At 42.5% G+C, this 16625-nt stretch overlaps 1 protein-coding gene across 4 annotated transcripts in view; it reads left to right on the forward strand.

Moving 5' to 3' along the window:
- Map3k7cl (MAP3K7 C-terminal like) overlaps nt 1-16625 on the forward strand; it is an 89043-nt gene that overhangs the window by 40908 nt on the left and 31510 nt on the right. Inside the window, exons 1-2 of one of the 4 annotated variants that reach the window (XM_006987933.4) lie at nt 7237-7507; nt 10115-10223. In XM_006987933.4, the coding sequence (XP_006987995.1) occupies nt 10154-10223 (70 nt within the window). In that variant the 5' untranslated portion in view covers nt 7237-7507; nt 10115-10153. Of the gene's footprint in view, nt 1-7236; nt 7508-7695; nt 7771-10114; nt 10224-16625 lie in introns of those variants that run through there. The other 3 variants (XM_076549147.1, XM_076549145.1, XM_042259515.1) reach the window with 3 other exon arrangements.

Raw genomic sequence — 16625 nt, forward strand, 5'->3', positions numbered from 1 at the left:
AGTGGGTGTTGTCCTCAGAAGTGGGGCCCCACTGTCAGTTTGGGGAGAGCAACTCATTGTCTTAGCAACAGCTTGAGTAGTTCGGGGATTTCCATGGGACCCCCTTGGCTAAGAATTCAATTAAATGCAACCCCAGTCAAGCCACTGGAAGCCTCACCTGGCTACAGAAATGGTCAGTTGACACTCAGTATCCCCCATTACTAGGAGTTCTCATTAAGATCACTTTTATAGATCCCAGGAAGTTTCTGCTGCATTAGGTTTCCACACCTCCTAAATGCCCCCCCAATTCCAGCCATTTCTCTCCACGTTCTCTTCCTCCACCCCATCTCCTCCCCCCAACTTGGTCTCCATGCTCCCGTCCCTACCTGCCCCCAGTTGGCCTATAAAATCTACCCTATTTCCCCACTTCCAGGGAGATCCATGTGTTCCCCTAGACCCCTCCTCTTCACCTATCCTCTCTATGTCTACCGATTGTGGCTTGGTTAATATTTACTTAATAGCTAATATCTACTTATAAGTGAATACATACCATATTTATCTTTCTGGGTCTGGGTTACCTCACTCAGGATGATTTTTTCTAGTTCTATCCATTTGCCTGCAAATTTCATGGTGTCATTTTTTTAAACACCTGAGTAATACTTCATTGTGTAAATGTATAACATTTACTTTATCCATTCTTCTGTTGAGGGGGCATCTAAGTTGTTTCCAGTTTCTGGTTATTACAAATAAAGTCTCAATGAACATAGTTGAGCAAGTGTCCTTGTGGTAGGATGGGAAGAATGTCCTTTGGGTATATATAGAATGGTATAGCTGGATCTTGAAGTAGATTGATTCCCAATTTTCTGAAGAACTGCCATATTGATCACCATGGTGGCTGTACAAGTTTGCACTCCCACCAGTAATAGAGGAGTGTTCTCCTTGCTCCACATCCTTGTTGGCATGAACTGTCACTTGTGTTATTGATCTTAGCCATTCTGACAGGTGTAAGATAGAATATCAAAAGTAGTTTTGATTTGCATTTCCCTGATGGCTAAGGATGCTGAACATTTTTTTTATTCATTCACTGACTCTTTACAGCAAATTTGCTGGCCTAGTCAAGCAAACTAGGGCATGGAGCTATGAAGTGTCTGATTTACACTCACATAGGTGTGTGTGTGTGTGTGTGTGTGTGTGTGTGTGTGTGTGTGTGTGTGTGTGCATTATTAGTTTTTTTGGTTCCAATGATCATAAATATTCATAGCTCCTGTGTTAAATATTTATTTACTATTCCTTGGTTTAGTCTTAGTGAGTGTATATCCTTTAATCTTTGCCTTTTAAAAGTGGCTTTAGCCGGGCGATGGTGGCGCACGCCTTTAATCCCAGCACTCGGGAAGCAGAGGCAGGTGGATCTCTGTGTGTTCGAGGCCAGCCTGGGCTACCAAGTGAGTCCCAGGAAAGGCGCAAAGCAACACAGAGAAACCCTGTCTCGAAAAACCAAAAAAAAAAAAAAAAAAAAGTGGCTTTAATGTGTTTTTTTCTTGGACGATTGCATACATGTATATAGTACATTCTGATTACTCTCCATTCCTCTCCACTTCTCCACCAACCTGTTATCAGCTCCCCCCCTCAACGTCTTTCCTATATTCATGTATTTTTGTCTTGTTTGTTTGTGATCTATTAAGTTTAATCAGGGCCATCCATGTGACTATGGGTTTGGAGCCCAGTGGCCTCATCAGTGGGGACAAAAGGGCCACTCCTCCCCCAGAACCCATCATAGCCTTTTGCCTCTTATATCCCCCTTTTTATCATTGTTAGTTTTTCTTCTCTTAAAAATACTTTTATTAGTTCTTTGAGAATTCCATACAATATCAATACATTTTGATCATACTACTCCCAATTCTTTTCTCTAATTTCTCACAGATCTGCCACACCTCCCATGTCCCCCTTCCAACTTCATGCTCTCTCGCTCTCTCTCTCTCTCTCTCTCTCTCTCTCTCTCTCTCTCTCTCTCACACACACACACACACACACACACACACACATACACACACACACACAAACATGTTTCACTATGAAGCCCACTGTCCTGAAACTCACTATGTATACCAGGGTGGCTTCAAACTCACAGAGGTCCCTGCCGGCCTCTGCCTCCCAAGTGCTGAGACTAAAGGTGTGCGCTACCTTGTGAAGTTTCTTCCTCTCTTTTAAAATGACATATTGAGTTCAGTTTGTGCTGTCCATTTGTTACTGGGTTTGGGGGTCATCTACTGGAGCATGGTTGACCTGCCAAGGGTTGCACCCTTGAAGAGAATGTCTCCCTTCACCAGTAGCCATCAGTTGTCCATAGCTCCTTAGTTAGGAGTCCCACACTAGACTGTTGCCTGATTTGATCTTTACAAGTCTTGGTCAGGCCATCACAGCCGCTTTGAGTTCATGAGTGCACTGGTCTCATCATGTCCCGAAGACACTGTTTTGCTCCTGTCTTCCTAAACCTCTTGCTCTTGAAATTTTTCTCTCCCTACATTCTGGATGGTTCCTAAGCTTGTGTGTGTGTGTGTGTGTGTGTGTGTGTGTGTGTGTGTGTGTTATAGTTGTATCATTTGTTTCTGTTACTCTTACAGTCTTTCTGACCTCTCTTCTACAGTGCTCCCTGAGCCTAAAAATGGTAGTATTAATGTCCTTCTTATGATTTTTTTCAACAATTTTTTTGTCTCCTTAAAATAATAACTTCTAATTAGGATAATTTTTATTGTATTTCTGGCATTATTGTATATACTTATATTAACTCTAATCTTTTGGGTTTTTTTTTTTGAGACAGGGTTTCTCTGTGTAGTTTTGGTGCCTGTCCTGGATCTTGCTCTGTAGCCCAGGCTGGCCTTGAACTCACAGAGATCTGCCTGCCTCTGCCTCCCGAGTGCTGGGATTAAAGGCATGCACCACTACTGCCCGGCTTAACTCTAATCTTAATAATGATAAATTATCCCCCACTTTGGGGAAACTGAAGCATAGATTATTTGATTGATTTAACTGAAGCTCTAAGGGAAGAGCCAGACCAGGACCTAGACAGCCAGGTTGTTAGATTCTTATATATTATATGTTAGTTTCTTATGTATTGTATGTTAGATTCCTTTGTATTGTGTGTTAGATTCTTATGTATTGTATGTTAGATTCTTATGTATTGTGTGTTGGCTCCATCTTCAGTGAGAAAAATAGGGAGTGAATGTTGGTGGTTGGGGCTGGGTTCCAATGAAGCTTTATTTACACAGATAGAAGCCTGGACTGGACTCATAGGCTACAGCTTTTCACCTTTCCTCTTAATTCCCCCAAGTTAGAACATTTAGTGGATAGAAAAACATCATTTTCTAGTAAGATTCGTGAAGGAGAAACCACTGGGTAGCTTAGTGGTTCTCATCCTTCATTCTAACCTTGAGCCTCCAGAAAACAACCATCTAAAGTTGATCATCCTACTAACTTAACCCCAAGTCAACTTGGATTAGTGAAATCAGTTCTTCGTCTCCCTCAAAGTGAAAGATGGTGACATGATAGGATCAGAAATTCTTACATCAAAAATCTGTACAGTCTGGAGGGTGGTGCTCAGTGGTTAAGACCATGTTTGTACAGATGACCCAGGTTTGGTTCCCAGCATCTATGTGGCAGCTCACAACTGCCTGTAATTCTAGTTCCAGGAGATCTGATGCCTCTTCTGACATACAAGGGCTCCTCCACACATGTGGTGCACATATATATGCTCAGGCACACACACACACACACACACACACACACACACACACACACACACACTACAATACAATTTAAAGAGTCTATGCAATTTTTGTACGTTATTAAAAAAGATAAAAGCAAAGCTAACTGGGCAATGTCTTGCATTTGCTCTTGAACCTTGAAGTTTTTGTTTTGAATTTTCACTGTGTTACTGTGCCAAACCAAAAAGAAGCAGGAAGAGGCTCTAGGGACTTTGACTGTGGGGAGGAGCAGGAGGAGAGGCTGGTCTGCAGATGACCTTACCAGTCTTGACTGTGCCTCCTGAGCAACCAAGTAAGTTCAGGAATGCTTGTTTTATACTGAGAGATTTATGTCATGAAATTATGACAATAGTCTATACTATAAGCATATCCTAAGTCATAATTCAGAAGCAAGCTCATATAAGAAATTTCTAAGATTACTGCCTGCCCCCCACCTTTGAGACAGAGTCTCACTATACAGTTCTGGCTAGTCTGGAACATACCTTGTAGACCAGACCAGCCTTGAGCTCACAGGGATCCTCCTGTTTCTGCCTTCTAAGTGCTAAAATTAAAGGCATGCGCGCTATACCCAGCCAAAAGTATCTTTATTAAAAATAACTTCCCATATAACAATGCTCTAGGTTGAGCCTAGAATGTTTCCAAAGATCCCTATGCTCTAGACTTGATCCTCAGCTGGGGCACTTAAGAGACTGTTGAATTTTCTTCCTTTGCTTCCTTCCGTGAGGGAGAACACAATCTCCACAAAATACGCCTGCAAAGATGTTCTGTTCTTCTACAGGCTCCAATCAATGGGCCCAAGTGACCATGGATGGAAGCCCCTGAAACAGACAAAATAATCCCTTCCTCCTTTAACTTGATTTATCTCAAGTATTTTGTCATGGATATGGAAAGTTGACTAACACAAACAGTGAAATACTTACTGTTGAAAAGAATAAAACAAAAATTTTGGGTAATGGTACCACTCAGAAACATACTGTTACTGTGTTAATATTTTTATGTACACATATATCCTTTCTGGATTGAATTTCTATATTTTTTGCATTCCTCAAGTGCCATGTGGTTCTTTTGGGTTTCAGCTGTGGAAATGGATTTCACTTGTGTTTCCTATTTGTTGTTGTCTTGAGTGTGTTTTGAGTAACAAGTCCAGAAGTGCACCATCATTCATAAGACAACAGAAGAGTTAGTAGGTATTATGGCTGGAAAAGGTTCAACTTATGTTATCAGGTTCAGGCAGAGCATATTTAGAGTATTTAGACACTTTCTTATTTATTCCTTACTCATTGTTGTCAAACTATCCTTTATTAAAGTCTTTCCTCCATGGCATCTGCCCCACCTTGCCTGGGATATCGCTCTGTATAAATAAAATGCTGATTGGCCAGTAGCCAGGCAGGAAGTATAGGCAGGACAAGCAGAGAAGAGAATTCTGGGAACAGGAAGGCTGAAGCAGAGAGCCGCTGCCAGCCGCTGCCATAAGTACTGACATGTAAGATACTGGTAAGCTACAAGCCATGTGGCAACTCATAGATTAATAGAAATGGGTTAAATTTAAGATAGAAGAACCAGACAGCAAGGATCCTGCCAAAGCCTTACAGTTTGTAAGCAATATAAGTCTCTGTGTGTTTACGTGGTTGGGTCTGAGCGGCTGCGGGACTGCTGGGTGAGAGAGATTTGTCCTGACTGTGGGCCAGGCAGGACTGGAGAAAACTTCAGCTACACCACCTCTCTCTTGAAGTCATCTTTGACATCTAGAAGATGGAGCCATTGGCATTACAGCCAATGCTCTCTGAAGCCTCCAGGATTACTTTTGTGACTCTGGGACAGAGAGATGATGTATCTGTCAGGTACTATTTACATGATCATGGAAGGAGATGATTTCCATGTGTTTAATGTGAACTATCACTTTAAGGAAGATGCTACCTCGGTCTGTTTTTTCCCATCCCTAACTGTCAGCCTCACTGGAATCCAGAGGTTAGCAGTTACTGATAACATTAGCAACATCAGTGTCACCAGCAGCCTTTCTAGAGGCAGGCCTAGGGAGCTGGTGTGGGAATTAATAAAGATATGGTATTGCATTAGTTTTCATTGTTTTGGCAAAGGAGTTAAGAAAGTCAGCTTATAAAACTGAAAGATTAATTTGGTCTCATGGTTTCAGAGGTGGTAACCCATACTCACTTGGTCCTGTTGCCTTCGGGACTGCGGAGAGGCAATTTATCATGAAGCATGTGATGAGGAAAACTTCTCACATTACTATATATAGGAGGCAAAGAGAGAGAAGAGGAGGGGTTGGAACACTGATAATCTCCTTTAAGGGCACACCTCTGTCACCTAAAGTCTTCATTGAGACCCCACCCCTGAAAGTTTCCACTACCTATCCAAGTCATACTGTGGGTAGCAGAGCAAGCCTTCAATGCATGGACCTTTGGATGACATTTAAAATTCAAGACACAACAACTATTCACTTCCCAGTGCATAAAAGATGGACCACTTCTATTCCTGAGACTAAATGTGTGCATCATGATAATTACAATCTAATGTCATGTGAACCTGGAATGCTGGACCATTAAACAGCCTGTGATTGATGGATTACATGGTAAGAATGTATTTAGTTTAGTAAGAAATGATCAAATTGCATTCCAAAGTTCCTTTACCATTTTGTATTCCCACTAGAAGTGAAGAAGTATCATTCTTCTACATAAGTACTTTACCATTTGTTTTGGGATGTGGACCATGGGGATAGATGCACAGTGATGCACCATTGTTGAAGTCTGCAACTCTCTAATGACAAGAGATGATCATCTTTCATAGGTTTACTTGTTTACCTTTGCTGATGATATATCTGTTCAGAACTCTTGTCTTCCCTTTTTGGACTTGGTTGTTTTCCTATTGTTTAGTTTTAAGATTTCCTTGAATACTTTGAATTCCCATGTGCATTTTGTAAATATTTTCTTTCAGTTTGTGGCTTGTCTTGCATTCTGTTAATATTATTCGTATTTAACTATCTAACCTTAACATCATGGTTCAGTTATTTTTAAATACCCAAGACATCCAAATTTACAATTGTAAAAAAAAAGTTTGAAGGATCGTCATGTTCCCTGTTCACCATTGACCCCTGTTGTGAATGTCTGCATTTGTAGAATGGATCAAGTCATCAAGCTCAGGCCAGGCTCAACCTCAAACCTGGCCTTCTTAATGGGATCATCACAACTACGATCCAAGAGTCAGCTAGTGGCCTGTCCAAATTGGCTGGGTCTAGCTGAGCTGACATTTTTGCTGACTAGAGTCATGCTATCTTTGCCAGTTTGCTGGAATAGACACAGACACGGATTGGGTCACCACGAAGACATTCCTGTCTTGTGAAGCAAGTCTGTTTATTTTAGGTTTGCCAGGACTAATGAATTAAAACATTTGGACTCTCTACAACTCGCTGTTTATCAATGCTTCTGACAGGAGGAGGGTTTTTCTTTTGCTCTTGCTTTTTCTAGAAACATGACAACATCCTGGCTGTTGGAGTGGCGAGGGAAGGAGAGAGGGGCTGTGCAAGGAAGCGGAACAGGGAGGTCCCGTGGGCTGGGACGCCGGGGTCTGGGGCAGAGCAGGTAGTCGTATGTAGCGTGGACAGCTGTCTCTGCGCCTCAGAGTGTCAGCGGCTGCTATGCAGCAGGTGCAGACTGGTCTCTCGCTGAGTCTTGACTCCACACGCGCAACAACTGGCCCAGGCAGTGGCTGGCCCTGGATTACACAAGCGCGCAGCCTCTCAACCCACTGAGGTAAGGGCAGCAGGTGTGAGGCTCAACTGACCGCTCTGAGCACCGGCAGCTTCACTAAGGCTCTGTCACAGTGGCCAGGAGAAGGGACCAGCAGCCCGTTTCCCCGGGGAAGTGTGATGAAAAGGCAAGTTCTTAGACGCAGTTATCGACAGGACCTCGGCATCATTCTCTCTGCAGGAGACAGATATTTCCTGTTGTGCTGTCGTCGTCCTTAGCTGTGGCGTTCATCGATTTTATTCCTCCAGCTTAAGAGCAGAGCAGAGGTCCGTTGAGTAAACCCCAGGGGTAGATTTCCACCTCACGCGCCTCATTTCTTGACGCGGGAAAGTGTGAAGGGATGCACCTCAAGAGGAGAGAGCTTCCCATCCCTAGAAGTCATGCTCAGGTGGACTGGGTGCTGTAGGATGTCCAGAAGAAAGACTTCTCCTTTCAGCTACAACTTTGGGGGCTTTGGTTGGTTTTATTCAGTTTGAGACGATCTGTGCTATTTCTTCAGAAACAGGTGGCTAAGAGAATACACTTGATACTAAGCAGAGGAATCTGCACAGAAGTATGCCGGAGGGTTGTTTTTGTAAAAGCAAGAAGTCCTGTGTTAAGTCATGGCAAATTCAGGATACCATCCTTCTGTAACTTATAATTACATTCCACGGTGTGTAGAATGTCTGGTGCTCATAGCTATTTGTAGGGTTAACTTCATGGGCTTAACAGAATTTTAAGTGCCTCATAAATGGTCACTGTGTTTTTAAGCTTCACTGGATGGTTAATATAAGCCTATTCTCTTTAATATAAGCATATGGTGTCTAGGATGGTTCAAAACGTATGTATATCTGAATGCACTTGTACAAATGTATGCCTTGAACTTGCCCACATAAGTAATTGTAAAAACAACACTCAGTGTTCTGGAGACTGTTTTTAGACACAGAAAAGCCATGGGAAAGAGTAAAAAAACCTGACCATGAGAAAATGTTCTGCTACAGCGGTTCCCAGGATCCTGCCAAGGATGGCTAAAGACATTATTTATGTTTTGCCATTTTTGGAGACATTTTCCTTAAAATATCATGCAGGTTTTTTGCTTTGCTGCCAACATGAGATGGAGAGGAGAGAGTTTAGGAGAGGCATGACCAAAAATAGAAATGTTAAATATATGTATTTAAATAATAACCATATCATGGGTTTATTATAACATGTTTTTCTAGTCCCACTGAACATGAAATTATCAAATACCTTCTTCAAAGTATAATTGTATTAAATTCTCTTAAGAACAGTTTTTGCTCTTCCATCTTATGCAAAGGATGTTTTCCACTAATTATCTTTAAGTTTACTAACTAGGTAATAATTGAATAGGTAGAGCCAAACACTCATAGGATGTTTTGGGGTTTTTTTTGTTTTGTTTTAAAGACAGGACTTCATGTAGCCCAAGTGGTTTCAAACTCACTATTTAGTAAATATTGCCTTGGATCAGCTGATCCTCCTTCCTCACACCCCAAGTGTTGGTGATTCTAGGTGTGTGCCCCGTGGACAAGTTTTGTTTTGGTTGTAGCCTGCTGTTAAGAGGTGAAACCTTAGGCATAAATGTTTGATAGATTTCTAGGTCATTAGATAGTTAAGAATGCCATGTTTATACTACAATTGTAAGACGGTTAAAAATGGTTTGGGGCTTACTTTAAATGATTCCATCATATTGATCCTTTACTACTTCCCAAACAAAGCGTTGTATTTAATTTAGGCATTGTGTGTATGTGTGTTGTGTGTCTACACAGGTGTGCAGGTGTACACATGCATGTAGAAGTCACAGGTCAACCTTTGGAGTCGTTCCTCAGGATCTGTCTTCCTTGTTCTGTGAGATCTGGTCTCTCACTAGTACATAGGGCTTGCAGGCTAGTGGCCCCGGGGGCCCCGAGATCTGCTTGTCTCTGTCTCTCCGTTACTGAGGTCGCTAGTGTGTACCACCTTGCCCCTCCGTTTTATACGAGGATTGAAATCTGATCCTTCTGCTTGCGTGGTGGGCACTTCACCAGTGGATCCATCTCCCCATCCCCTAACTGGGCTTTTAAGCATGGAAAAGTAGCTAAGTCTGAAGCTATCTGAAAGTCTATTAAAACTGTATCTTTTTTAAAAAAAGTATTTATTTTTATTTCATGCACATTGGTGTTTTGCCATGGGTGTTGGGTCCCCTGGCACTGGAATTACACACAGCTGTGAGCTGCCATATGGGTGCTAGGAATTGAACCCAGGTCCTCTGGAAGAGCAGTCAGTACTCTTAATCCCTGAGCCATCTTTCCAGCCCCCAACACTGTATCTTTTTTATATTGTCCTCATTAAAAAAAAAGCAATATAGGTGACCCTCAAAGCCAGGATTAAACTGATCAATGGGAAGGGATATTAAAAATACGAAGCAGAGATTTTTAAAACCATATTTCATTCATCCTCAATGACTATTACCAAAGTAATTTTTGTAGAAGCCAGAAAAAAAATTAAAAATGGACTAGGTATTTACAACATGGGAAAAGGCAACTTGCTAGCTTTCCCTTCTAATTACTGAGGGTCTCTGGGGTGTGGAAGTACGATGCTGGGTAAAGTGACAACGGCTGTCTCTTGTCCTTACAGCTGGAAGACCCAGGAGAAGGCCGGGCCTCAGGTGCCCACATGATCAGCACAGCCAGGGTGCCTGCAGATAAGCCGGTGCGCATCGCGTTCAGCCTCAGTGATGCCCCAGGTACACTTGGCTTCAGAGGAAAGAAGGGCTGCCTCCCACACTTGCAGAACCTTCACTGTGTTTCGTGAAGATTCCCGCGGAGAGTGTTTCCAATTGCATGTTTGCACGACCCGATGATGAGAAGTGTAGGCTATTCCACCACACACGGTTAGACCGTAGCTTCCAGAAACGCCTCTGGCAGTTCCCCCCACCACTTCGGTTGGGTTGCTTTAACTTCTTCTCCTTCCCCGTTTTAGCTTTCTTTTAGGATAAGAACCATAGAGATGGAACCGTTTCTAAGGATAGAAAACGGCGTCATGGTCAAAATGGCAGGAGGAAATGGTTATTAAGAGCTGGCAGTTGGTTAGATAATATAAAAATATCACTGTCCCCATTCCAGCCGTGTGTGTGTGTGTGTGTGTATGTGTGTGTGTGTGTGTGTGTGTGTGTGTGTGTGATGTTGCTTCTCACTGGTGTTCCCACACTTCCGGCTAAATAAACAGGCTTCACCAGGAATGATGAATGGGACAGGTGAGGAGGGGCCTCTCGAAATAGCAAGGTCTGAGGTGAGCCTGCCATATTTAGAGCCTTTCCTCATGGCTCCCCTCAGTGACCTCTTAACACACATATGGAATTGCACCACCCTTGAACAAGGGGCTCAAGCGGTGGGAGGTCACGATGGCTGCGAGAGGAAGGTCTGGGTTAGAGCATCAGCGTTGCTCAAGTTTAGCGCCATCTGTTAAAATCACCTGCTCAGACATTACCATGTAAACTTCAGGTCTTTTGAGAACCAAGTCTTATTTTTCTTTCTCTCGCTGTAATGTCCACAGAGGAGTGATGTTTTAAAAATGAGCGTTTCAGGGCTGGGGTGAGGGCTCAGCCAGTAAAGTGTTTGCCATGTAAACACAAGGACCCGAGTCCAGTTCCCTAGAAGCCTTGTGAGCAGGCTGGGCATGGTGGTGCACACTTGGTGCACACTTGTCAACCCAGCACTTGGGCGGTAGAAACAGAAGCATCCCTGGGCTCTCCGGCCCAGCCTCGTCAGTGAGTGAGTTCCAGGATAGTAAGAGACCTGCGAAAAGAACAAGGTGGTGGTATTTGAGCAATGTTGTCCTCTGGCCTGGACGGACACACACACACACACACACACACACACACACACACACACAATTTATGTGTGAAAAGGGGCAGAATCATTCCAAAATAATGTAAAGTAAGAAATTTGGCTCTGGAAATTCTGGCCTGACACAGCCATATGCTGGGTGATTATATAGCTATTCATCACCCTAAACTTTCCCAGCCTGTGGTCACCAATGGAGCATGTATTAGAGTATGAAGAGATAAAACCTTGACTCTTTATTGTGTTTTTCTGACAGTCTCCCATGACCTGTTTTCATGTACCGTCTCTCCCACTCAAGGGTTATTCCGTAAGACACTGGTCAGGGGAAACCTTCACACGAGGAAGATCCACTCCAACATAGAAATAAACACTGCATTCTGATTCTATTTGCACTAGGAACTAACTGATCTTGGCTATTTGTGTTAATTTAAACAATCATACAATGTAGCCATGAGCATTCCGTATCTACAGGGTGGAATTCTGAGGCCTCAAGACCACATTGTTAGTTAAATAATGGAGTTATGGTCCAAATACAAGTCCTTAGACTTACAAGTCTAAGTCCCTTCATTACGTCTTGTTACTTCTCGAAAAAGCACAAGAAAATTCCTTCCAGTTTTTAATGCTCTTCATAGCTCCAAATTTCAAGGAATGGCCTGTATACAGTGAGTAGTCCTCAAGACACACACATGCAATTTTATAATCCAAGAAGAAAGGAAGTGTCTCATTTCCCTTCTACTTAGGTACAACAGAATATGTCCCATTATAATAAAAAGGTTTACAAAGAAATTTTCAGTCCATAAATCTTGCTTTGCCAAGTGAAATGTACCATACCAGAAATGAGCCACAGAGAGGTGAGTCTCATCCCTGGGCTGAGTGAATAAACTCTTCTTTGAAGTCCAAAATGGTAACTTGAGATTTGTTTGGCATTGTCTTTGAGTGCTCTTGATCTTAGCTGAGAGTTCTTGAACATTTTTAATTAATACATTTAAATTTACATTTTCAGTCTCTTTTTTAATTTTAAATGTTTTCAAAATGTCCATTTTTGAAATTCATGTTTCTTAATAGAGCTCTTTAAAAACAGTTTACACTTTAAGTAATTCTTACCCTCTACTTCCACAAAAAGATGCTTAGGAAGGCTTATATGAGGCAGAGGCAGAGGCAGAGGCAGAGGCAGAGGCAGAGGCAGAGGCAGAGGCAGAGGCAGAGGCAGAGGCAGAGGCAGAGGCAGAGGCAGAGGCAGAGGCAGAGGCAGAGGCAGAGGCAGAGGCAGAGGCAGAGGCAGAGGCAGAGGCAGAGGCAGAGGGAGGATCTCTAAGTTCAAGGCCAGCCTGATCTAAAGAGAGAGTTCCAGGATAGCCAGGGCTACACAGATAAACCCTGTCTTGGAAAAACAAAACAAAACAAAACAAACCAATAAGAAAATAATCTACCATGATTTGTTATTTTAACCTTATGACCAATGTGTTTCAATTTGTCTAGGAAGGATGATTGACTATTGATTCTAAGGCAGAGGATAGTTCTGTGTGTCTCAACCTTGTCTGATTATATCACTTGAGAGCATCCATCAAGAACACATGCCTAGAAAAACCAAAACCAAAACAGAAAGACATGAAATTGTGAGGGAGATTGGTTGGGGGCACAAGGGGGACTTGGAGGGAAGTAATATTGGATGGGTATGCTCAAAATACATTGTATAAATGTGTGAAATCATGAAAGAATAAATAAAAAATTAAGGAAAAAGAACACATGTATAAAGGTACTACTCCTGTTATGCTGCTCTTAGAGACTCGCTACTTCTCTTTAAGGAAGAAGAAAGTCCTCTTATCTGTTTATACACACCAGACATGCAACATTTCAAGAGTCACTCAGAGGCCGAGGACTTGGGACTTTTCCATGCATACAAAGTTGTCAGTTCACCAAAGGATGCTTTGCAGATATTTGGGACACTCCCTCTGAATTCTCGAATAAGGAGTGTGTGGAGTGTCCCACAGGCACACAGTTAACATTTGCCATCATGCAAGCTACACATGCCTTTTGAATTCCAGTGTGTGTATTCTGTGGACCACATATTTAGGAAGGAAAAAAAAAGCAAAGGGAAATATCCTACTCTTTAATAGCAAATGGGGGAAGGAAGCTGGCCTTTGGAGGAGTGATTCCTCACTGTTGGATTTACTATTGATGAACATGCAGAGGCAAAGGGAACGGGAGACATCGTCACTTGTGAATAGTGATATTCGTTTCTCTTTTTGAAGATCCTTTATTCTTTGACAATCTTATACTTGTATACAATGTATCTTGATCACATCCACTCGTTTCTTTTACTTATGTGTGTATATGTGCCGCACTGAGACGAGAAGTGGGCACTGGGTCTCTTACAGCCAGAATCTTAGGCATTTTCAGGACCCAGCGTGTGTGTGGGGGGTGACGGGATGAGAGCTCTGGTCCTCATGACTGCACAGCAGGTGCTCTATCCAGTGCTCCATCCCTCGGGCCCCCAAGAAGTCACTTCTTGTGGGACGAATATAGTTAGGACTTCATTAATTTTAGAATTTTCAGCATGAAAATTTAACATAGAGGTCTAGTTTTGAAGCTAGAGAAGGTTGACTTGGGGCTCATCTTCATCGTTATTAGCACGGTCTGGGATAAGCTACCTATTCAGCCTTGTCGGAATTCAGTTTTCCTTCAGTGGCATAGGAAGGTAAGCGTGAAAGGCCACCTTATAGGAAAAGCTTTTAGCAAAGTGCTTGACACAAATGAAATATTCAACTTGTCCCCATCATTACGGTAACTGATTGTGGAACAGTAAGACAAATATAAACTGCTAGGGATCGTGTGCTCCATGGACGTTCCACACTGCTCCCTGATGCCAAGATATACTTCACAGTGTAGCTGCCTGCTGTTGTTTGGGGGATTAGTAATCCAGTGAGTGGCTTGTGCTATATTGTTTGAGTACAGAAGCAGGATTTCAGGAGAAATATGTGGAGTCAGTCACCTCTTCCAGGCAACTGTCAGAGCCCTTCCCTAAATGATACTTAGATAATTGCCCTGGAGGCAGCTATCTCTGCCTTCAATAAGCTCAATATTATATCCAAACCAGGAAGTCCAAAATGTTAACTTCCTAAATGAGGCCCTCCACTGAAATAGTTTTCATAATAGCAAATGTGCCGAAAAGAAATATGAAACCTCCTCCTTGAGTAGTTGTGAGAATCACAGGCTCCTTTCTAATGGGGGAGAATTTAGAATGGGACAGATGTTAGGATTTCCTTTAATTACAGAGTTTTCTTTATCTTCAACTGAGTTAACAAGGGTGGCATACTCCCATATATATTTAGACTTTTCATCCCACCCTCTCTCTCCAAGGATACTGGCATCAGCCTACATGAGGAGCTGTTAATATTTTGTTTAAAAAGGTTAAGTTGTTAGAATTTTTCACATTAGGGCACAAATTAACCACACAACACTTATTTTTACAAAACCCAGGATCCACTATATCAGAGTCACTAAAAGTATTTGTTTTCATCTCAAAAATCCAATGTTGCGTCTAGTGGAGGGAATTCCACAGACTAGCTGAAGCAGCTGTCGCCGTGGGCACTCTGTCATAGGGCAGTGGCTCTCCTGGTCAGGTGCACGTGACTGTCAGACAGACTGTTCCAGATGTCCCTGCCATCATCTCCTCCCACCAACCTTTCCTGCTTTGGATAATACATCTTTCTCTCTCCTTAGGGCCCAGAAGTTTCTAGTACTTTCTCCTCTCCTCACTGTTAATCCCTTTTCTCCAGGAAGACTAACCACAGTGAACATTGAGACTTATTTTTTTTTTTTGTTTTTTTGTTTTTCGAGACAGGGTTTCTCTGTGTAGCTTTGCGCCTTTCCTGGGACTCACTTGGTAGCCCAGGCTGGCCTCGAACTCACCGAGATCCGCCTGCCTCTGCCTCCCGAGTGCTGGGATTAAAGGCGTGTGCCACCACCGCCCGGCTGAGACTTATTTTTTTAATCACTAGTCTGTTCATCAATTGTTTTACCCATTCACTTAATAGAGAGCAAAAGGAAAGTTCTGCTAGAATTCTGGATGCTTGGTAAACCCAGCAAGGAGAGAGGCACCATGACAACCATTTTTAATGTTAGAGACTCACCACACACTTATGAAATCAATAATACAGTATCTATAGCCGCTTGGAGTCCATTATTATCAATGAAAATACTTTGAGATGCAATCAGATTTTATTTATTTTGGTTAAAATCTGTTGCTTAAGGTTTCAAAGAAAGGCTATAAAGGAAGTGGATGTTTATGGAGTACATTATTGTTTGTTTTTTGCTCTTTTGGGGGGCCCACCACCCAGTTCCCAAATCACACACTGAGGCTTATTCTTACTTATAAATGCCCTGCCTTAGTTTGGCTTGTTTCTTAGAAGCTTTTCTTTTTCTTTTTCTTTTCCTTTGTGGTTCTGGAGTTATAAACACTTGTGAACTGCCATGTGGGTGCTGGGAATTGAACCCAGGTCTTCTGGAAGAACAGCCCTTAACCACTCAGCCATCTCTCCAGCCCTGAAATTCTTCTTCTTTTTTGTTTTGTTTTTGATTTCTTTTTTTCTGAGATGCAGGTTTTCTTTGTGTAGCCCTGGAGCTACCTCTGTAGACTAGAACTGGCCTTGAACTCACAGAGATCTGCCTGTCTCTGCTTCCTGAGTGTTGGGATTAAAACATTCACCACCACCACCCCTTTGCCAGTTTTTCTTAACTTAAACTTAACCTGCCTGTCTTTGCCTCTGGGCTTTTCCATTCTCCTACTTCTGTAAATTTTACTCTTACTCCATAGCTTGCTGTGTAGCTGGGTGGCTGGCCCCTGGCGTCCTCCTCCTTCTCTGGCTACTTCCTTCCTTCTTATATTTTTGGTTGTGAGCCTAGCCTTTAACGCCCAAGCCATTTCTCCAGCCCTCCTTCCTTCTTTTGTCTCAGATTTCTCCTTCTATATAGTCTCGCTGCCTGCTAGCCCCACCTATCCTTTCTCCTGCCTCGCTATTGGCTGTTCAGTTCTTTATTAGACCATCAGGTGTTTTAGACAGGCACAGTAACACAGCTCCACAGAGTTAAACAAATGCAACATAAACAAAAGTAACACACCTTAAAATAATATTCTGCAACAGAATGTAAAGTTTGTACTTGTTTCATACCATTAACAAGGCCACAGGAGACTTTGTAACCGTTTGTACAAATGCTGCCTAAAGGAACCCAACCATCAATTAATAAATAGGGTGCTTCAAAGTCAGGCCCTGGGTGTTTTTGTATCACTCCCCAGTCAGAAG

This window comes from Peromyscus maniculatus, chromosome 12 (genome assembly GCF_049852395.1).
Source record: "Peromyscus maniculatus bairdii isolate BWxNUB_F1_BW_parent chromosome 12, HU_Pman_BW_mat_3.1, whole genome shotgun sequence".
Classification (NCBI taxonomy): domain Eukaryota; kingdom Metazoa; phylum Chordata; class Mammalia; order Rodentia; family Cricetidae; genus Peromyscus; species Peromyscus maniculatus.